This window comes from Nuphar pumila, chromosome 7, assembly GCF_984573655.1.
Source record: "Nuphar pumila chromosome 7, dmNupPumi1.hap1.1, whole genome shotgun sequence".
Lineage (NCBI taxonomy): Eukaryota > Viridiplantae > Streptophyta > Magnoliopsida > Nymphaeales > Nymphaeaceae > Nuphar > Nuphar pumila.
In genome coordinates this window covers 115,624,973-115,649,634 of record NC_143255.1, presented here as the reverse complement: position 1 = coordinate 115,649,634, position 24,662 = coordinate 115,624,973, and the positions used below count along the sequence as shown (strand labels likewise).

Genomic DNA, 24,662 nt, shown 5'->3' with positions numbered 1-24,662 from the left:
CCTTCTTTTAGGTTTGTTTTTGGATCATATTATTATTAAATTAGATATGAAAACAAAAGTCAATAATTTGACTGCGACCACACATAGTGATTTTCAAATATGATCTAAAAATTCAATGCAGACACTAAGGGTGATTTTAATGTCACAAATCTCAAATCAAGTCAGCTCGTGATCAACTCGCCAAGCTTGGCTCATTACGAGCTCGAGCTGGGGTGCACTCTTAGGGTGTGTTTGATGGTGCATCCTGCAGGTCATGTGGGACACTGTAGATTCACAGAACTCGGTGCTCATCAAAATATTGGACGCTGCGGACGTGCATCCCCCCTGTTATGCTGGGAACAGGAGGGTGGTAACACTGTTTAAAAAAAAAACTCAGCCCCCACCTCTTGTGCAGCGGCCGAGGATGAAATGTATGCTCTCTCTCTCTCTCTCACACACACTTATTCTTTTTTTCTTCTCTAAATAAGGCTTTGATTATGGTTATGAATAAGAAATTTCGTTGAATAGGGCTTTTAATTAAATTTATTAGTTTGAATAAGAAACGTCTTTCTCTGGCTCTCAAACTTCTTTAGTTAGAGTTTTTTTGTGGATATGATTAGGGATTTCCTTTGATTTGATTAAGGTTTTTTTCTTTAATCAGAATTTTGAATCAAATAATTTTAATTAGGGCTTTTGATAATTAGCTTGATTAGGTTTTTTCTTTGGTTTTCTTTGTTTAGGGCATTAAATCATTTTTTTTAATTAGGGCTTCTTATAATTAATTTGAGTAGGGCTTATCTTGTATTTGATTAGGGTTTGAACTAGGGTTTTTTATATTTAATTTTATAGTTTATTTACTGTTTCTTTGATTTTATGGCTTATTTTTCTTGTAGTTCAGTTTTTTTTGGGTTTATTTATGGTTTATTTCCTTATATTTGAGGGTTTTATGATTTAGTTATGGTTTTTGTATTTATATATAAAAATATGTTTTTTTTTTAAATTACTCAACATTTAAACATTTTTTGGTACTTGGATCCAGTTTGAAATCCATATTCGGGGATAAAATTCATATTTTTTGGTAAAATTTCATAATTAGATCCAGTATGACATTGGTTAAAGCATTTATATATAAAAAAAATTTAATTTTAATTTTTTCTCAAATTACCCAAATTTTAAATATTTTTTATTTGAAATTCAATTCACGATCTATATTTGATGCTAAAATATATAATAATCATGTTAAAATAATCTTATGGTGGGGTAGATCCAGTTGTACATTCAAAATGAAGTTATCTGATCAATTATACATATGTGTTCAAGCTATCCACACAACCTAAAAATTAAACGCCTAACACAAAGAACACAATTTGTCCAATCAAAACCAATAGTAGATGTAGTGTAGTTGTTACATAACAGACAGAACATGTGTTCTATTCCATTATGTTTTGATGTTCCATCCAATAATGGACAAGCAATCAAATACACTCTTAACAACCCGAGCCCAACCATAACAGTCGAAGTTCAGCTCATTTAGCAACCCTAGTTATTAGTGTAGGAAGTTGGAGGGTGCTAAATTTTTTTCCTGTTTTATATATATGTATTATATATAATATATAATATGCACATATCATATATTAGAGTCACTAAAATATGAGAACTAATGTGTGAACCAACGGTTTTTTGTTTTTTTTTTTCTTGAATCTAACCTTATTGATGTGATCTACATGATTGGTTTTATAAGAACCCCCTCTTGAATAATCCGTTTTGGATGCATAAATGAAATTTTTTAAAGCTTTAAAATCAATAGCTCATAATCTTCACAAATATTAAAGCATTAAAAAATCATATTTTTTCATCCAAATACATGATCCAATTAGTGATTCCTAGTAAATTCACCATGCCGAGTACATCCAAATGGTTGGATTTAAAAAAAAGTGTCGAAAATGCCCATAATTTTAGTTTTCATGTTATAGTGACTCTCATATATTATATTAAAATTGAAAAATATTGAAAAATAACATTGTTAGAAACCAAAGCAGCGGTGGAGCTGGGCGCGGCTCATGAGGAGATCAGGACTCAGGAGCCGGGGTTCACCCAAAACAAGCCGAGACGGAGCAGCCTGATCTCCACTCGTTGGGCTTGTTGGTACCAGCCCCCCTCGAGAGAACTCGCGGGAATATCGCGATCGAGAGGTATTAAGAAAGACAGAAGGAACAGCGTCTCTCTCTTTCTCTCTCTCTCTCACCCCTGCACGACATCACCACCAAGCGTCTTGAGGTTCGGATTTTTCCTACCCTTCATTCTCCCCCCAATTACAGAGAGAAGAAGAAGAAGAAGAAAAGATTGCGGATGAAGAAGAGCCGTAGTTCAAGGGTCAGGTGCTCTCTCTTTCTCTCTCTCTCGTGGACGAGGGTGTAATTGTGGTGTTGGAATGTTGATTGTTCGGATTCGGTTTTATCAATTAGTTATATGATTTCGGAAAAAAGTAAAAGCACAATCTCTTCTTGGGTCGTTTTGGTGTCGCTTACCAATGCGATCTCAGTAATTTATTGTACCGATAGTGCCCTAAGCCAGAAGGGGGATGGTTTTCTCAATGGCCTTGGTTTTAACGGAGTATTTAGATGGTTTTATGTATACGATTATTCTTTTCTTAGTTTTTTTTCGTTCGGCTGAATTTTTGTGATTTGGGTAGTTTTGGTAGTGATTTATTGATTGTGATTAGGATGGTTTTCATGCGTATATGTCCACAACGATATTGGATTTGCAACCTGGTTTCTGAAGCTGAAGCTCGGACGATCATTCTTTGGAATTAAATTTTGCCTTAGATAATACTTCTAAAACGAAATGGTGACAGTTAAAAAGGGATGACAAATCTAAACTGCATATTTTTTTTTTTTTTGAATTTTCTTTTATGTTGTAGTTCACTGAGGGGCTGTTTGAATGCACCCACTTTTCCAGAAAACGGCTAGGTAGAGATATTGTCCTGTGGAGCGGAATGCGATTATACCAACCTAACCGATTTTTCTGAACAAGTGTGGAAACCACACCTAAGGGTTGTTTGGTCTACCACTTATCCAGAGTTAATGAGGTAAGCTGGACTGCGTTGCAGAGTGCAGTTGTAGTATCCCTGTGCAATGCAGTATCCCTGCTTATCGCCTTTATCCGGATAAATGGGTGTATCAATACATATACTTAAAGTTGGGCAAACATCCATGGCCAGTTGTGAGAAAAATTTCCATCGCAGAAGAAATATACAAAGGAAACGTAAACATATGGCTTGGTCTAAGTAGCAAGCCTCCTGAAAGGAAAGTTTGCATTGATGCCATCTGAAACCAAATCTTCTTATCGATTTAATCTTCTTTTAGTTTTTCTCCTAATTTGTTTTATCAACAAAGTGGAGGCGGGATTGAGTTTCTCTTTTCTGGCTCTCTAAAGAGCCGGTATAGAGGATACTGATAACTTTTGCAGGTTGGGCATGGGAAACTATCCAACTCTCTTTATGGAGCATTTGCAGGTCACAACTGCCTATGCATAAGCCTTTAAAGCTTTGATTTTTGACAATAGGCAGCAATTTCCTTCCACTTCCCCTCTTGAAGTCTACTTGGTGTTGTTGTAACTCTACTGCTCATAACAACTAAAGCTTGTTGACCATTTGTTTTCCCTTGTATGTTGTTTTTCCTGGTCATGTGTTCACTATGTGCTACATTCTGGTGTAAAACATGGTCTTCTACTTTTTCATGTGGCAAATTATGTTATAAGTGTTTACCTAGTTTATGAGTGTTCCGGGTGTCTCAAACTTGTGGTGTGTCGTTGTCATCTGTTATGTATGTTGTTTTATGCATAGTTGGAAAACTCGGCGACGGCAAAGTTGACTTGTATCGGCAACAAACCGAGTCAAGAAATTATGCTATCTCGGTTTAAACCAAATTTAGCCGAGTCCTTACATTGACTCGGCCGGGTCGGCCAAAACTTGGACGAGTCGGCCAAAACTTGGACGAGTCGGCCAAAACTTGGACGAGTCGATGAGTTTTATCATTGACTCGGCCATAGCCATAAATAGAAAAAGCTCAAAAGTATAAAGTAAAGCACAATTTACTTTTGAATGGACAAAATGGTAAATTGAAGGCATACCTTCAATGCTAAGTTTAAGACCCTTACCAAAAGTAGGATGTTTTGAGTTGGGTGGATGGAAGGCCTATTTATAATACATGTTGGATGAGCCTTCCACTGCTTCCCATCAATATGGGACTATTTTTTTTCACATACACACGACAAGAGTACTAATGTACTACTATGAAGGCACACTAGACAACAATGCTAGCTTCTTCTAACTAGAAAAAAATATTGAAAAATTTATATAAAATATAATGTAGCCATAAAAAGTTCTATTAACTAGGAAAAACTATAGAACCCATCAATCAAAAGATATTATGATATTGAAATGATCAAATGTTTTGTTTATATTTAAGAAAAAAGAAATATATCTAAAAATTGTATAAGATACTAAAATATTTATAAAGATTTTTCTTTAATATATATACATATATGTATATATTATAGGTGTGTGAAATCTATATATGTATATATCAATATATGTGATAAATTCATGTTTCAAATGAATATACCCTTTAAAAAACATTTTTGTATTTATGAAACATATGTTTGTTATTAATTTTTGATAAAATTAAATAAAGACTATGACTCGCCCGAGTCATTGAGTCAGGTTTGGATGATCCGATACTGAGTTTCAAGAATCCATCTATGTCGCATAGGTGCAGGTGTGGCGATGCGGCACTTTAAAAAACCTTTGGGTGCGGGGATGCAGGAGGGTATATATATAATTTTTAACAGTTAAGAGTAACACTAATGAAATAAAAACAATTATCATATCATTAATTAATCATGCATAAATTCATGCAGTAAATCAAATTAACAATCTACAATTGCTATTCCTCATCAATAAAAAATAATACCATAATTAAATCAACCTAAATATATTATGACTACGCTAAGTGAATTAAGAAAACAAAAAACAATCAAACAAGTCAAGCAAAAAAGAAAGTAAATTATACTAATAAAAAAGCAAACAATGCATAATTGTATACCAAAAGTCTATCCTATGCAATGTATATGATGATGAGGTAATGATCATAATAATTTTCTGCTTCATCACAAGAAGGAAAAGTAGGCTAAGATAAGTCCATGTTTATAATATTGAAATCAAGCTCCCCCTCTAAGAAGGAAGAGTAGACTTAGATAGGGGTTCAACAGAGCCCAACCCAGGGGTTCAACAGTGCTGGGTTCAGTAGAGCCGAACCCACAAGGGCTGGGTTCGACACCTTCGGCAATGAGGGGAGGAGGAAAAGGAAGAAGAAGAAGAAAGAGAAGAGGAGGAGCCCGAGAGAGAGAGGTACCTTGCAGCCTTCGTCGTCAGACGAGGAGAGGAGGGGTCGGGGAGGGCCGCCGTGGAAGAGAGGAGGGGAAGGAGGGAGATGAATCGTGCCCCCCCCCCCTCCCTTTTTTTTTTGGGTCCAACATGGACTTGGTCGTGTCGATGCAATTGCAGCACCCGGTTAGCTGAGTCCCTATGACATAGCCAATCATGGTTTTATGAGTGCATTATGCTAAATGTAAAGAGTGCTCTAAATGTTGTTTCACAGGCCCCTGATTCCTTTCTGTTTCCAGAACATTTAAGACAACTGGCAAATGTTTGAACAAATGTCTCACAAGTGAAAAGGCAAAAATTTCTAGGCTAACAACCCAGTATGTATAAAGATCTTCATGTAGCTGTATCATATATAAGCATTTTATCAACAAAATATGAGAAAAGATAAAGTAATAGGATACTGTTAAATATATGTCATGTTGAAGCAAATGGAAGGAAACAAAGGCATATCAACAGAAGCATGAAGTTGTTTATAGTCTTATTGAATTGAGTTATAAGCTAGTTGATACCACACCTGATCAGTCTCAGTTATGGGTAATATATGTTGAAAATCAGTAGCAATTTACTGAATCTTTGTGAGGACACATGCTTAAGGCGATGGGACACTGAATTTTGGCCATGTTTGAGGTGCAATTATAATTGGAACTTAAATCAATCTTATCCAATCATTTGGTTCTTGACAGTCCAAGAAGAAGTTGTTTTACAATATTTTTAACTAATTTCTATTACAGCTGGCAGCATAAGTTGACATCTAGATAACTGAACTTTGCTTACCACCTATTACGTGCCAATTCCCAGTTCCATATATTTCTTTGACTTCTTTGTCTTCCCTATATGAGTTGGAGATGCTTTACACAGCCATATTGATTTTGCATGCCTAATATCTAAACAAGAAAGGGATCATATTAAGTTGAAGATGCTTGATTCTGCTTCATTATCACCTTCATATGTTTTAGAACACACCAAGTATTCAAGTTTTTCCCAGCGATGCAGAATGTTTGAACTAATGAGAATTTCTCCTGTCACAGCTTACATAATTTAGTTCATACTCTATCCTGATACTGCATTTGTAGGTTTAGACACATGATAATTTTGGTGTTTTTTGTCTTTTTTTTTCCCTTTTTCCTGTTGATGCGTTCTTGAGATTGCTAATTTTCATTGGGTATCAGGGGCCGTGTAATGTGGGATGAAGCTAACTTAGTTGAAATAGAGTCAAATAAGCCCGTAAGACAAAAAATTGATGAGCCCAAGACTCCATATCATCCTATGGTCGATGATGATGGTATGTATAAATCATTCAGCAGTGTCTATCATGTTATTTTAAATTCCTTTGGTTAGACCCTGTAAATGTAGCTCTTGAAGAATGTTGACATCAGTGGGTCACCTTTCTGCAGGTTCTGTATCGCCAATACATGATGGCGAAGAAAAAATAGGTGGCTCTGTTCATGTGGATGCAATTTGGTCTGCTTTTGGTGATGTTGCATCCTCAAGTACACAACAGTCCAGGAGGAATGGAGGTTGGACATCCTCTGAGGATGAGACGGATACCATGGAGCAAGATGATGAAGGTTATTTAATTCATTTACAATTTCTGTAAAAATTGGAAATACATTGACTGCTTAATGCTCTTCATTGTTGCTTTCAAATTGCTATTAGTTCTAAAAAGTGAACATGTGAACTGGAATGGCTAGGACTTGCAGCTTATCCAAGGTATGTTGAACTGCTGATTGTGTCAGAACCTAGGCATACAATGCGGCACCTTAGGTACTAGATTTCCATGGCTTGAATGACCGAGGCCAACACTTAATGCTCGGGAGATTCATCCTAAGGATGAAGAGAAGGTGAAGGCATTCTGCTGTAGCTTCTCCATGGAGTACAGAAGGCATTTGCTACTGGAAACATCAAAGAGTTTTTGACCTTATGAAACTTTGCCAAATCACCATTCTCTATCCATCAAGATGACAAGACAATGTTGCAACATTTAATTTCATTTGGTTGCTGTGATAGCTTGTGGTGAATAGCCCTCCACGAAAGGGGTAATTAATTAAGTATTTAAGGCGAACAAGCCCCCATTCTACTATGAGGTAGATGAGTTAGAGCGTACCGTCTGCTTGTTGCCAAACCAACCCTGTTCGCCTTTTGAATCAACAAAGTAGGGCGGGCAGAGTGTACCTTTATTGTTGGGGCAAAAAAATGGAATCCAAATAGGTCTGTCGTTGTTGTATTGTAGTCGGTCGGAGGAAAGTGGCAAGGGCGGGCTGTGCATTTTCATCTTTTTGAATCCTGATTTAATTTTCTTCCAAAGTTGTTTCATGAGTGAGGTCTTTCAGATAAACAAGCTTCTTCTTGGGAATGTCCAACCCCACCAACTTCAGCTTTTTTAATTGCATGGGTGTGAATTCAAATCTAGCTTGGGAGGAGTATTAATTTAGATCTATGCATAACTTTGTGACACTAGAATAATTAGATTGTCTTTAATGTTTTTTTAAATCTCTTTATATGTAAAAAGCGAACATGAGACTACTAATTCATCTCATGCCCATTGTAATGAAGTATGCAGAATTACAAAACAAAGTGCACAAGAACATACACAAGTCCAAGAAAGGATAATAGGCACTACTCACGCACAAAGTGCATACAAAGACTTCAAAGAGTCTAAAACATAAACACAAGAGTGTAAAAATAATATCTTTGTTGAATGAAAATGCTTAAGAAGAGCATTGGTTACAAGTGAGGGCAACAACCCCTATTTATACAAGTATTGGGCCTTGGGGGCTCCCAACGTCTCTATGGTCTTTTGACCATAGAGCCTATGCTCAAAACAATGAAATACAAAAAAAGTAAAAATAATAAAAAATGAAAAAACTGCCTAATGAACAATTCATATTACAATATGTAAAAAGATTAAAATGCCCTCTGAAGGGATTACCAATTACAAGATTATATATATATATATATATATATATATATATATATATATATATATATATATATATATAACACTCCACTCAAACTTATGGTGGGACCACCGAAAGTTTGTTAAGGAGAAAGATAAACTCAGGTGTAGGAAGAGCTTTGGTAAAGAAATCTGCAAGTTGACACTCCGATGTAACATACAACTCAATAGTTCCTCGTAGATATTCATCACGTACGTAATGACAATCTATCTCAATGTGTTTGGTTCATTCAGGGAAGGTGTGGTTGCGTGCAATGTAAATTACACTCTTATTATCACATCACATCTTTAAAGGTTTTGAGGTGATTACCCCTATGCCTCTGAGAGGACTTCTCCACCACAAAAGCTCTATTGTTGTCGTACCCATCACATGATATTCAACTTGAGTTGAAGATAAAAATACTTTTTGCCGCTTCTTGCATCTCCACGAAATTAGAGAATCTTCTAAAAGAACAAAAAAACTTGTAATTGGGATTTTCTCCTAAATTTGTATAAGTATAAGCAAGTAAATCTAAGAAATACGATGATGATAATAAAAGTCCTTTAGTTATGGAGTTCTTTATATATCTAATAATCTTTAATACAATACTCATGTGCACAGTGGTTGGGGCATGCTGAAACTGATGACGAAGTAAACTGCATGGGCTATATCCCCGGTCCAGTGATGGATAAGTAAGTGAGTGACCCGATTAGTTGGTAATATGGTGTGTGATCTTTGAGAAGAGTTTCATCTTCAAGCCTTAATTTTGCATTGATCATTTTAGGAGTCTCTACTTTCTTATCATCTGAAACGCCAAACTTAATACAAATATTAGCATCAAGCTTCATTTGAGAAAGAATATACCCTTTGGGAGAGTAAGCAACTTCAATATCTAAAAAATATTTTAAAAATCTCAAATTAGACATATCATTTTTTTAAAACACTTTTAATATCACTAATTTCATGTTTGTCACTTCCAGTTATTATCATGTCATTTAATTACAATAGAAGTATAACAACCTTAGAACCTATATTTTTGACAAAAAGAGCAAAGGCAATATAACAAGAGTGAAAACCCAAATAAGTCATAACATCACTAAATCTATCGTACCAGGCCTTAGGAGCCTGTTTAAGACCATACAAAACCTTCTTAAGTCTAAGAATTTTATCTTTATCAATACCAAATCCAATTTTGTGATCATGCTCCATTTTAAATGAGAGAAGAGTATGTAAGAACACGTCCACTTGAGTCACCGCAAGCACCACGAACACACAAATACTTTTGGATGCTTTCCCACAGTCACAAACACACAAACACTTTTGAATGCTTTCCCACAGCCACAAACACTTGATGGCCGCTTTCCATAAGACCAAGAGCAGTATGACTATGATACCATGTAATGAAGTATGTAGAATTACAAAACAAAGGGCACAAGCACATACACAAGTCCAAAAAAAGACAATACAAGAGCTACTAAGGCACTACACAGGCACAAATTGCATACCAAGACTTTAAAGAGTCTAAAACATAAATACAAGAGTGTAAAAATAATATCTTTGTTGAATGAAAATGCTTAAGAAAATCATTGGTTACAAGAGAAGGCAACAATTGAAATGAAACAAGAAGTGAACAATCACAATGCCAACAAAGTGCTACTACAATCACAATATAATGGACTAAAAAATACAAACTTCACAAAAACAGAATGTAAAATTAAATGTTCTTTGTATTCTTAACAAATATGCTTGAAAGCATATCTTAGCATGTTTACATGAGGCTCTATTTATAGAGCTGGGATACAACCAAAAAAGGAGAAAAGGAAGGCAGTCCAACAGCCATTTGACACCCTCCAATGGTTAGAATTATGACCGTTGGGAGTAGTCTAATGACTAGTTGGACTGCTCCCAATTAGTAAACACTGATTTACATTATAAAATAAAATAGAAAAAATAAAAAAACAAAAAGACTGTACAATCCTTATTGGACTGGATATATTATAATACATAAAAAGACCAAAATACCCCATATAATATATGTATATCAAGTATATATATATATATATATACAACAACAACAACAACAACAACAACTACGCCTTCATCCCAAAACAATTGGGGTCAGCGATATGAACCAAAAAAGAAATTCATTTTGGGTCTTCCACATGAATCCTTTTCCTCCAATCATTTCTATCCAACGCCATGCCCTCGGTGAGGTTCAAAGCATTCATATCCTTTCCTATCATCTCCATCCAAGTCTTCCTAGGCCTACCCCGACCTCTTTTAACTAATATATTTTCCCATTTCTCCAACCTTCTAACTGGAGCATCATTAGGCCTTCGCCGAATATGTCCAAACCACCGTAAACGATTCTCTCGCATCTTATTTTCAATGGGTGCAACACCTACCTTCTTACGTATCTCTTCGTTCCGAATCTTATCTTTTATTGTATTTCCACACATCCATCTAAGCATCCGCATCTCAGCTACACTCATTTTTTGAATATGATGTCTCTTGGCAGCCCAACATTCCGTACCATATAGTAAAGCGGGTCTAATAGTCGTCCTATAAAACTTTTCCTTCAACCGCAATGGCATTCTACGATCGCACAGCACTCTAGTAGCACTTTTCCATTTCATCCACCCAACCTTTATCCTATGATTTACATCTCCATCAATTTCTCCATACTTTTGAATGATGGATCCCAAATATTTGAAATAATCATTCACCGGTATATCTTGCTCACCAAGCTTCACTACACTCCCATCACTACTTCGTTGCTTACTAAACCGACATTCCATATATTCAGTCTTACTCTTACTCAACTTAAAACCTCTAGCTTCCAATGTCTGTCTCCATAATTCTAACTTAGCATTAACCCCAGCTCTAGACTCATCAATCAAAACAATATCATCAGCAAACAACATACACCACAGTACATTTTCTTGAATTGATCTCGTAAGCTCATCCATCACTATCGCAAATAGGAAAGGGCTTAAAGCAGATCCTTGATGTAACCCAACCGTTATCGGGAAATTGGTTGTCACCCCTCCACAAGTGCGGACATTGGTTACTACTCCTTCATACATATCTTTAATTATACTAATGTACTTGAGAGAAACACCTTTCTTCATCATTGTCCACTAGAGAACGTCCCTAGGTACTCTATCGTATGCCTTCTCTAAATCAATAAAAACCATATGCAAATCTTTGTTCCTCTCTCTATATCTTTCAATAAGTTGTCTAAGAAGATGTATAGCTTCCATAGTTGATCTTCCAGGCATAAAACCAAATTGATTCTCCGATATCATGACAACCTTCCTCAACCTAGACTCAATCACCCTCTCCCAAAGTTTCATAGTATGACTCATGAGTTTTATACCACGATAGTTTGTGCAATCTTGTATATCACCCTTATTCTTATATAAAGGCACCAAAGTACTCTTCCTCCACTCATTAGGCATCTTATTTGTTCGCCAAATCAAGTTAAAAAGATTTGTCAACCATTCTAAACCTTTCTCTCCCAAGCATTTCCAAGCCTCGATAGGTATACCATCTGGGCCAACTGCCCTTCTTGATTTCATTTTCTTCAAAGCCTCTGCAATTTCTTTCTTTTGAATCTTGCGCATGAAGTCACGATTTATCTCATGAAAAGGAATGGAGAAGTCTCCAAGATCTTGAGCATGACTATCATTAAATAGCTTATCAAAATAATCTTTCCATCTCTCCTTAATCTCCTCATCTTTGACTAAAACCCTTTGCGTTTCATCTTTGATACATCTAACCATACCCAAATCCTTCGATTTCCTATCTCTCATCTTTGCAAGCCTATAAATATCCTTCTCGCCTTCTTTGGTATCCAACTTGTCATAAACCTCCTTATATACCTTAGCCCTCGCGTTTCGAACAACTTTTTTAGCTTTCTTCTTTGCTATCATATACTTCTCCAAATTCTCATTATCACGACTCTTACTTAGATTTCTATAACACTCTCTTTTAACCTTAATAGCTAATTTGACATCCTCGTTCCACCATGATGTATCCTTACCTAGTGGTGCACCGCCTTTAGACTCACCCAATACCTCCTTAGCTACTTTTCTCATACCACCCGCTATCTTATTCCACATTGATTCTGAATCCTCCTCGAGACACCAATCAACTTCCTTAACTACCTGCTCTACAAACATTCCTTGTTTAGCTCCTTTCAGTGCCCACCACTTAATTCTAGGATCTATCCTATGTCTATCCCTTTTGCGACATTGTCTAATTCTAAGATCTAAAATTAAGACTCTATGTTGTGTAGCTACACTTTCTCCTGGTATAACCTTACAATCGATGCAACAACCCCTATCTCTCTTTCTAAGTAGGAAAAAATCTATCTGACTCGTATTAACCCCACTTTTAAATGTTACTAGGTGAGACTCCCTCTTCCTAAACCAAGTGTTTGCTAAGATCATATCATAGGACAAACAAAAATCTAAAATCCTTGCTCCACTTTCATTTCTTTCTCCTATACCATAGCCTCCATGGATATTCTCAAATCCATCCCTACTAATGCCTACATGTCCATTAAGGTCACCGCCGATGAAAAGCTTTTCTCCATAAGATGTCTCTTGTACTACTCCATCTAAATCTTCCCAAAATTGATGCTTAATGGAATCATCTAAACCTACTTGAGGTGCATAAACACTAATAATATTAATAATATCCGTACCTAATACTAATTTAATAAGTAAAATTCTATCACCCTTCCTACGGACCTCAACTACATTATCTATAAACTGACGACTCATAACAATCCCTACTCCATTCCTATTCCTATTTATTCCTGTATACCAAATCTTATATCCCCAAGGTTCTATCACTTTAGCTTTCTCACCTACCCATTTGGTCTCTTGAAGACATAAAATATCAATCTTTCTCCTACACATAACATCTACTAACTCTACCAACTTACCAGTTAAAGACCCTATGTTCCAAGTGGCTAACCTAATTTTATGGTCTTGGACTAACTTCTTTACCCCCACCCGTCCAACAAAGTGAGGGAACCCTTGCCTATTTGACACCACACCCGGGCGCCGGTGTGACGCGTCGCTTCTGGGCGACGACCTAGCAACCCTTGCACATTTATCACTGCCTCCGGGCCTAGAGAGTACAGCGCGTCGCTCAGTAGGGAACGCCCCAACGAAATTCTCATATTGGTTCATTTTCATAGGATATGACAAAGTTTTTATGCTGGCTGTCACAGGCCTACCGCAACCCTCCTCCTTTATCCGGGCTTGGGACCGGCAGTGTATAACTACACAGGCGGAGTTTATATATATATATATATATATATATATATATATATATATATATATATATATATATGCAATGTATTTTAACACTCTCCCTCAAACTTACGGTGAGATCAACGAAAGTTTGTTAAGAAGAAACATAAATCGTAGTAGAAGAAGAGCTTTGGTGAAGAAGTCCGCAATCTAAAATTTGGATTGAACATATAGTAAAGTAATCGTCCCCCTTCAAGTATTCTTCTTGAATATAATGACAATCCATTTCAATATGTTTTGTTCGTTCATGAAATGTGTTATTGCTAGTTATGTATATGACACTTTTGTTATCACAACATAACTTTGAAGGTTAAGAAACATCAACACCCATATATGAAAGTAACGATCTCATCTACACGACCTCGGTTGTTGTTGTAGCCATCGCCTTATATTCAACTTCTATGGAAAATAAATACACTTTCTGTTGTGCATCTCTAGAAAATGAGGAAATCACATACAAATACACAAAAATCCGTAGTTGAGTGTCGGTTATTGGGATCTCCTTCCCTAACCAAAATCAATATAAGTAATAAGATTTAAAGATAAAGAAGTGGATAAAAATAACTATATAGTCTTCTTGATGTATCGAACTATTCTTAACACGACACTCATGTGAACTGTCATAGGCGCATGCAGAAACTGACTTGCAGCCTGGTCTAGTAATAAACAAGTACATTAGTGATCCAATAAGTTGCATATAAGAAGTTAGATCATCTAATAAAACTCCGTCTTCAGCTCTCATTTTGACATTTTTCACTTCAGGAGTGTCAATTTTATTTGAGACAAAATGTATTCTCTTAGCGAATATGCTACTTCAATACTTAAAAAATATCTCAAAAAACCAAGGTCAGTCATATCAAAAGATTTCTTAAGCATAATTTTAATTTCTTTAATTTTCTTATGATTGTTCCTAGTGATGATTATATCATCAACATATAAGAGCAAAATGGTAAGCAAAGTACATGTAGATCTTATAAAAGGAGTCATGTCAGTATAACATGACTTAAATCCAAAATTAACCATAGTTCCACTAAACCGATCATATCATGCTTTAGGAGCTTACTTAAGCTCATATAAAGCCTTTTGAAGACGAAAAATCATACAATTTTCAATAGTAAGACCAGGGAGAGGATCTATGTAAACTTCTTCATTTAAATTTTCATTTAAGAAAGCATCCTTAACATCTAACTGATATATATGCCAATTTCTAATAGATGCTACTGCAATTAGAGTCCTAACTGTGGTCATGCGAGCTACTGGGGCAAAAGTTTTCTCATAATCTATTTCATATTCCTGAGAGTATCCTTTCACAATTAACCTTGCTTTATATCTTCTTAGGGATCTGTCACTTTGTTTTCACGTTAAATACCCATCTACATCCTATTATCTTCTTTCTCTTAGGAAGATGTTAGATTTTTCAAGTATGAGCTTTATATAATGCATCTAATTCTGTTTTCTTAGCTTCTACTCATTCTTTTGTCTTTGGCTTCTCTATAGTTGGATGACTCATGATATGAATGAATTGCTAGAAGACATGCCCTATAGTTTGAGAAAAAGATTTATAAGAGACAAACCTATTTGGAGCTCTAGGTATTTGTTCAGATCTTCTATCACTAGATTCTTCTATATTTGTTTATTGACTATATTTTTCAATGGCACATGGATGCTCCCCGTTATCTCGTTTAGATTATTGTATAATGTTATGAGTTGGTTTTTCACTTGGTTCATCATTTGTCTCAATATTGTCACTAATTTCATCATCATTTTCAATATTGGACTTAGGCAATAAGTCAAAGAAGAAAACATATTATGATTCTTTCTTAGATTTTTCAAGATCAAATGCCTTTTCTTTTTAAATAAATGTTACATTTCTAGATACATAAAATTTATCATTTTTAAAATCATAGCGTTGATAACCTTTTTTATTTTTGGCATATCTAAGGACACATTTAATAGCTTTAGGAGAGAGTTTGTTGTGTTTTTCAAGAAGCATAAAACATTTACATCAAAAAACCCTTAATCTTTTCAAATCGAGAGTAACCTTAAAGAGTTTTTCAATTGAAGATTTGTTTTCTAAAGTTTAAGAAGACATTCTATTTGTTAAATAAACCACGCTGAGGGCGACTTTGGCCCAAAACTTCTTTTGAAATAAGTAGGGTCCTAGTAGTTTTAATAATATGACGATGTTTTCTTTCAAAAATTCTATTTTGTTGAAGGGTTTTGGGACAAGATTTTTGATGCAAAATACTATGGGTTTTTAGAAAGGATTGAAAACCATTTGAAAGAAACTCTCACCTTGAGTCAAAGCGGAAGATCTTAAAATTTGTTTTAAATTGATTTTTAACAAGATTATGAAAAATTTTAAAACACGGAAAGACTTTGGATTTTAGTCTAAGGAAGTAAATCCAAGTGTGTCTACTAAAATCATTTATGAATGTGATATAATATGAATAACCACCTTTTGACATAACGGGAGCGAGACTCTATACATCCGAATGTACTAATTCAAAACTTTCATTAGTGAAGGAAGTTCTAGATCCAAATTCTTTTTTCTTATAATTTTTTTCCAAAAACAAAAAAATGGATAGTTTGGATACACTTGGATGTCTTAGTCTTGTATGCCAAAGATCCAAATTAATTTCTTGAATATGATTACAAAAAGAATCTTTGAGTAGATATAAGAAACCCATATAGTAAAGGTCTCCTCTTTTATGACCTTGCCCAATCAGCTCTCTGATTGGAGATCCTACACTCAATAAGCCTTAGATGAAAAAAATACTTTATACCCATAATCGAAAATTTGAGAAACCGAAAAAAGGTTTAAATCAAGTTTTGAAATAAGCCTAACATTTGAAACAAATAACTTTTTTGATTCATTGTCAAGATTTCCTATACTTTTAACCTTTAAAAAAGTACCATCGGCGGTTGACACACATGAAAAATATGTGCAATCGGATAGTAGAGACTCGAGTAATGTGAAAAGACTCTCCTGAATCCAAAATCCAAGAGGACTTACATGGAAGAGAAAAAGAAGAGACACTGACACTAGATGTAGGAGTGACTTCTAGTATTTGTGATACAACCTCCGCAATTTGGGTAATTGTCAAATAATTGAAGTTGCCCTCTTTCTTTGATTCTTGAGGCTCTTCACTTACCCCGGTTACCTTTTTGAGTTTAGGACAATCCAATCTTATGTGCGTCGGTTTTTTACAATAGTGACAAGTAATTCTTTCTCCCTTGTATCCCCCTCAATTATGTCCTCCTCCATTGAATTTTTTCTCAAAATGATGAGGTTTATAAGTTTTAACAAAGTTATCGGGTCCTGATACGACAAGCACCTCATCACTAGACTTGTGCATTCGAAGTCTAGTTTCGGCTTGACATATTTGAGCAAGGGCTTCACTTATAGAAGAAACGAAGTCCTATGAAGTAAAGAAGACCTAACTTGCTCAAATTCCAGTCGAAGACCATATAAAAAAGATTTTTTTTTCTTTCAACTTGTTTTCTCATTTCAATTACCGAACCTTTCCATTTTGGTTATAACATAGCCAATTCATCCCAAATATGTGACAAGAGACCATAAAAATCTCTTGCACTTTTATCCCCTTGCTTGGTTGTATGTACCTTATCTTGTAGATAATGTAGTCTAGCTATATCCTTTTGAATAAATGAACCCTTTAATAGGATCCATTATTCACGTGCTTTTTTGAACTTGATGATTTTAGTGGCAATCTTGAACAACATAGTATTCATGAAACATGAGAGTATTTGAGCGTTATCAGCTTCTCAATCCTCCATTTTGTCTTGATAGTCTTGCAAAGCCTTTTCTTTTTTTCTTTGAAAAGAGCTTTGATTTGATCTCATTCTCTTCTTGTTAGCTTTAGTTAGGGTTCATTAGTGATGCCACTAGCAAAACCCTAAAACTTTTTCCTTCACGTGGTTTTTCATTGTTGTAGCTCACATTAAGTTGTTATTTTTGTTGAACTTGTAGGAGATGACAGAGGCAGATTATCTTTCACACATTCTAACAGTGAAATGATTGGCTTGAAGTGGAAGAACAAAGCTTGAAGACCACCACCACAAACAGAGAACACACAAGATGATTTTCAACACTATAAGAGCTCAAGTTTCTGATACCATGAAATGAAACAAGAAGTGCACAATCACAATATGGGAAAAATGAGGCAGTCTAAGAGTTGGACTCAGAATTATGACCGTTGGGAGCAGTCCAACGACTAGTTGTACTCCCAATCAGTAAACACTGATTTACATTATAAAATAAAATAGAAAAAATAAAAGAAAAAGACTGTACAGTCCCTATTGGACTGTATATATTACAATACATAAAAAGATCAAAATACCACATATACATAAATGTATTTCAGGTATATATATACGATTTATTTTAACAACCCCTATTTATACAAGTATTGGGCCTTGGGGGACTCTTGATAGAGAGGTTGGGAGCTCCCGACGTCTCTATGGTCTTTTGACCATAAAGCCAATGCTCAAAACAATGAAACAACAAAAAAAGTAAAAAGAAAAAAAAACTGTTCCTAATGAACAGTCCCTATTACAATATATAAAAAGACTAAAATGCTCCTGAAGGACATTACCTATTACAAGACTGTACATAACAGAATATATATATATATATATATATATATATATATATTATAACACTTATCTCTTATTTTATTGGTTATAGATCTGGATAGGATAAAACCTAACCATATAAATGTAGACTTATCCCAAACCTATAAAAGAAAATTCTGTAATATGGTTCAGATCTAAATTGTATAATTCCCACATCTCTTAGTGTCAAGGTGTAAGAAAAGAATATTCAAGGATGGATATATGTTCATACTGTTGAGAAATAATAAAATAATTCAAAATTTTGTGAATAATTCCACATGGTGGAATAAGGGGTTTACTCCAGGATAAGCTACAACTTTTAAACAACTTTTAAATGCTTGTGGGTGAAGTTGCATCCAAACCCTGGCTTGTAGGGCATTTTCCCAATAGCTAAATACAGATTAGTAAAGTCTTTATAAATTAGTGGAAAAGCAGATATAAGGCAAATAAAGCACATTTACAAAAGATAAAAAGCTGAAAAAAAGAACTTTATGATCAAATTGGTATAACCAATCTAACTTGGGCAACCTCAATTATAAAAAATACTCCCTTTTTTCCATAACTTTTTGGATAGGATTTAACCTTATGTTCCTGTACAGTATACCATCTAATAAATCATGGTGATTCATCCTTTCTATCTAATGGATCATTGTTATTCGTCCTTTATTACATGGATACTATTCTTCTTTCCTAAAAGGTCTCTTGTCTTATATCAGGACTGATGCTATGAACAAGTTAATTGACCTTTACTCTCACTTGCCACCTTTTATCCGGGCAAGCTTCATTCTTTCTGATGACCTCTTTCCTCTTTTTAGCAAACTCTCCTTTGTTAGACTTCTTCAGCAAAAATTGAGAGCACCCTTTTTGACTCGGAAAGAAATTGCTATAACAGTGGAAGAGTGATTGGAAAGCAGTCTGAGACATGGTGACCTTCTAGTCACCAGCTGATAATCAGAAAAGCTTTTTCTTCCAAGTAAAAGATATCCTGACTTTTTTTATTGATCCATTGAATGATATCAAGCTAGGCTTCTGCAGCTACTTTCTTCTCACATCCTAATTTTGCAGTATAACATTTTGGAATCTTCAGTCTGTTCTAAACTTTCTGCTACTTTAGACAAAAGCAGCTTCAGAACCATGAAACTGGTGGCAACAAGTAACACATCCTTGCAAGAACAGGGTATTGCTGATGCAGGTTAACCTAAATCTTAGAAAAGAAAGTGTTGCATCAAATGTTCTAGTAAATCTACCCCAAATATGATTTTTGTGAAACTACAACCAGTATTCTCATATGGGTTTTTTGTAAAATGAGTTGCTCGTCATATCTGTGCTATAAACTCCACCGGCAATCATGAGGATGACTATACCCTATGTCACATGGGTGCGGGTGCGGGGATGCGGCACTTCAAAAAAACCCGGGTGCGGGGGTGCGGCAGGGGCAAAAATGTAAAAAAAAAATTTATATATATATATATATAATTTTGAAGTTTTAACAGTTTAACATTTAACAGTAAACATTGTCATAAACTCATAATATGATTCATCATGCATGCAGTATATCAACCTAAATATCAAATTATCAATCAAATAAGTAAAGCAATTACATAAATCGACCTAAATATCAATTAAATAAGTATTGTATAAAAAAACTAAAGTACATACCAAAGTATATCCTGATGAAGTAATGGATGTTAATAATTTTCTTCTTCATCATCAAATGCATCATTAGAAGGAATACTGGGCTCAACTAAATCCATATTTGTTACGTTGAATTCATGTTCTCCCTCGAAGTCACACTTTTCTGGGTTTACATCCCAAAATTTCGATGTTCCTTGTCTGTGTTACAAATCCAATTTGAAAATGTTAAATACAATACAAGTATATTTAAATAAAAACTAAGAAATAATCAAATAACTAAGAGAGCAAATTAGTACCTGTATTCATCATTGCTTCGCGAAAGTAATCAAAGATTTGAATGAACATATACTAAATCCTCTGCACGCTTGCTGGTGAGTTTGTTTCTCTTCGTGTTGTGGATTTGAGAATATGTGCTCCAATTTATTTCACAACAAGATGAACTAGCAGGCTGCGATAGCAATCTTAATGCAAGACGTTGCAGAAGAGGTGTTTCTGATCCAAATGTTGACCACAATGTGATAGGATCTATATTATCTTTTTCTCTCGCGAATAATGCCGGTGCATATAATCTCGAAGATGAAAATTTTCCAAACTCTTGTGTGACTTGATGTAGAAGATATGCTTCTGGAAAAAGTCTTGTCATACACATATTTCTATGTCTTGATAGCTCTGGGTCTAAATTTGGAGGGACACGACCAATACCACCAGCCCGCCACTTATTTGCATAATATTTTGGATTAAGAGAATGTGCCATGCAATGCAAAGGAGTGTTGCTCTTATCCCATCTTCTGACTAAAATTGAATGAATATGATTAAAAAAATCTGAATCATCCAATGCAGGATTTTTTTCTTCATGCATGAAAACTATAACTTGTATTTTTTCAATCATATTATTTCACATTTCATAAACTCTGTTAAACATGGGCTCATCCTTATCAACTTCTCTTAATATTTCCCAAATAGGTTGCGTAAATTGAAGGAAGTATACCAATCTGTCCCAAAACTCATCATCAAGAATGAATTTCTTAATTTCTTGAGCCTTGATATCATCATCAGCACGATAGAATGTCCAATTTTCATCAGTCACCATGTTAATCAAAGCATTCTTCACTCTTTTAATCCTCTTCATCATCACAATGATGGACGCAAAACGTGTTTCAGCGACCTTCAACAATTTCAAATCAGAATGCCTATTAAATATAGCATTAGCACGATCGTGGTTAACAACAAAATTCCTAATGCTTTTGACATTTCTTTCTAAATTTTCAATCCATGAACATAAAGCATATGCTTGTGAATTTTCTTCTTTGGGATTGCATATGCTCTTTAGGGCTAGATTTAAGCTGTGTGCTACACAGGGAGTCCAAAAAATATGAGGGTACTCACTCTCCAAACTCAACACTGCACTTTTACAAACTGGAGCGTTGTCTGTAATGATTTGTACCACTTTCTGATCACCCACTTCTTTTATCACTTCTATAAACAATCCCTTCAAATACTCTGCATTTTTATATTCCCCAGATGCATCAACTGCTTTAAAGAATATTGGGCCACTAAGCGAACAAGCAATAAAATTGATTAATAGACGCCTTTGAATATCTGTCCATCCATCAGACACAATGGAAACTCCATTTTGCTCCCATGAATATTTTTTAATTTCTAGCAACCTCTCCACGTTTGCCCTCTCTTCTGCAAGAAGTGTGGTTCGTATTTTTTCTGAACTTGGAGGCACATAACCACTCAAATTACAATTTGCCAAGGATGTTACTAAATCCTTCCAATAAAGATTTCTAGCCGCATTAAATGAGAGTGAACCAGAATAAAAATACCTCCTAACTTTTCTATCCAATTATTCTCTTCCATATGTATTAAATGCTGCTTGTATCGTTCCTCTACCTCCTACATTGACTTTTCTTTTTTTTTTCAGCATCTTCTTGGTGGCTTGCAAATGGCACACTGACTGCAGAAGAATCGACCATTGCCTTTCTCTTCTCATATTCTTCTTGTATTTTCTTGTATTGTCTTCGCATTGCCTCATCAACTTTCCTGCAAGCTGAAATGCCATGTCCTGGTATCTTCAACAAATGAGCCTTCACTCTTGTGTAAGACCCAACAAAATCTCTTTCGCAGAGCTTGCATCGAAATCTCTTGTTTCCACCACCTCCTTCTACAATTTTTGCAAGTTTATCTACATGTACCCATAGTGGCCCCACATCATCAATCCCACTGCAACTATCAGCAAAACTAGCAGCAGAACTCACATGTTGGGATGAGGATGACGCAAGTCCTTTCCCTTTATCCGTCATTTTTATTCTGAAAACAAAAAAAAATATATTAAAATTTTCAAATCAATTTGAAAACACAGGGAGAAGGGGGGGCTCAGCCCCTCCCTGCCAACCCAACAAGAGAGCGAGAGCGAGGGGGGCTCGGGCCCTCCCCTGCTGAAAACAGAGAGAGCCAGATGGGGGAGGGGCTCAGCCCCTCCCTTGTCGACCCAAAATAAAATAAATAGATGGGGGAGGGGCTTGGCCCCTCCCTTGTCGACCCAAAGAAAAAAACAGATGGGGGAGGGGCTCGGCCCCTCCCCTGTCGACCCAAAGAAAAAAACAAACAGATGGGGGAGGGGCTCGACCCCTCCCCTGTCGACCCCCCCCCCCCCCCCCCCCCAAAAAAAAAAAAAAAAAAACATATGGGGGAGGGGCTCGGCCCCTCCCCTGTCGACCCAAAAAAAACAGATGGGGGAGGGGCTTGGCCCCTCCCCTGTCGACCCAAAAAAGAAAAACAGATGGGGGAGGGGCTCGGCCCCTCCCCTGTCGACCCAAAAAAAGAGCTAGATGGGGGAGGGACTCGACCCCTCCTGTGTCGAAAAACGAGGGAGCAGGGGGGGCTTAGTCCCTCCCCTGCCGACCCAACAAGAGACCGAGAGAGGGGGTGGGGGTGCTCGGCCCCTCCCCAGCCGACCCAAGAAGAGAGTGAGAGACATACTTGCGAAAGGAGAGGAGGAGCCTGGGAGGCGGAGCTGGGGGCGGCGATGGGAGAGCTCGAGCTCAGGTGGAGAGAGAGGAGAGATTAGGGCAAAATTTTTTTTTGCCCTAATCCTCCTTTTCATCGGGTGATTTTTTTTACGCCCAAATTATGGACAAAAATGACCCTGGGTGCGTTGACCGCACCCAGGGTCGTGTTGACCGCACCCGGTGCCGCACCCGCACCCGCGTCGCGTCGCGTCGACGCGGGTGCGGCACCTGTTTTGCCGAGTCCCTGTGACATAGACTATACCATGAGTTTAGATGCCGATGTCATCAATCTCTGCATGTTCTTTTCCTGTTCAAGATGGGGTAACCGAGTCTATAATCTTGTGAGGTGTTTGAGATGAAAAAGATGTGTTGAAACTTAAGTTGCCCAAATCTGATCTTGCAATGAAAATCACAGGCAAAAGAAACTTGAGTATGACAAGTGCCTGAAGTTCCAATTGGTTTGCTGTGTTGTACTTGTATCAAGGAGTAGATTAAGTTGTGCAGGTACCATCTTCCTCCTGGGCTACCCAGGAATTGCAATCTTGCTGTCATTTAATGATTATGTGTGTAATAGGGGTATAGATGTCCCAGGAAATCAAGTATATGTATGAAGCATGCTTCTAAGCATTTGGAAGATTGTTGGTTGTGGATGAGCTAAAGGGCATAATTTTTTAATTGATACACGAGGATTGAAGAAATGACAAAAAGTGGGATGAAGAGACAAAGGGAATAGATAAAGATAAGAGTTTTCAATTGAGATTGAGGAATCTCTCTCTCTCTGTTCTTTTTAAATGTCGTCTTTATAAAGCGAAAAAAATGAAAAAGAATGTGGAACTTCAGTCCACACATATTTACTGGGTGTAAGGCCAAGGCAGGGCTGTGTGTGTGACGGATTGGTTTGATGATCAAGTTCTATGGCATTTCATTCTTGTTGATTGTGTAACCTTGGTCATCGTTTAATTTCTCAAAAGTGTATTGTTATGGATTCTCCTTCACATTTGGTATTGCATAAATAGCGGATAAGAAATTGCTTTTAACTCTGTCTATGTCTATTGTTCTTTCAATTTGTGATGTAAGTAATGAAGGTAGCAAATGATTGAATACCTTTTTTGTTGAAAGAGGTTAATAGTTAATAATTCTGGACTGAACTCGTTCACATCTTCCTCTTCCTAATTTGTAGATTCAGAAACAGATCGGGGCAGGTTGAGTTTTAAGGAGCATAGGAGGGCACATTATGATGAGTTTCGTAAGGTGAAAGAACTGATGCGAAAAGGGTCCCTTTTCAGGGATGAAGCTGTTGACAATGATGCCAAACACAAGAAAGAAGGGAGCACTGAGTCTTCATTAACGGGTGGTGTGGGTGCAATAGACATTGAAGGAAGTGAGACAGCGCAAGCAGCCCCACAACCACATGCAAACAATGGAGCCCAGCATTAGCAGGAGTAAGCTGTCTTTTTCTGGTTTGGGCTTTGTGTTTTGTTAGTTGATTTTCAGATAACCTGTTGTTCAATACTTGTATGTAGTCTATGTTTTTCATGCTAATTTTAACAGGTCAGTTTTTGGATGATGTATAATTAGCCGGCCCATATTTCCTCCTAAAGTTTGTAGCCTGCCATTGTTTAAACTTCAACAGGTACATGAATTTCTTGTTATGTTGCTTGTGGACGTATACATAATGATCAGTATGTTT

The 24,662-nt window shown here is 36.2% G+C and overlaps 1 protein-coding gene across 2 annotated transcripts; it reads left to right on the top strand.

Annotated features, from left to right (window-relative positions):
* The first annotated feature begins 2,202 nt into the window (after window positions 1–2,202).
* On the top strand, window positions 2,203–24,662 carry LOC149833061 (protein phosphatase inhibitor 2-like). Of its 2 annotated transcripts, none has more exons than XM_090014876.1 (4): window positions 2,203–2,357; window positions 6,595–6,707; window positions 6,820–6,993; window positions 24,153–24,662. In XM_090014876.1, exons 1-4 carry the CDS (start codon window positions 2,329–2,331, stop codon window positions 24,407–24,409), a joined length of 573 nt encoding a protein of 190 aa, XP_089871002.1. In that variant the 5' UTR covers window positions 2,203–2,328; the 3' UTR covers window positions 24,410–24,662. The 2 variants fall into 2 exon arrangements, with proteins under 2 accessions (XP_089871002.1, XP_089871003.1); XM_090014877.1 differs by lacking the exon at window positions 24,153–24,662 and adding an exon at window positions 17,680–18,095.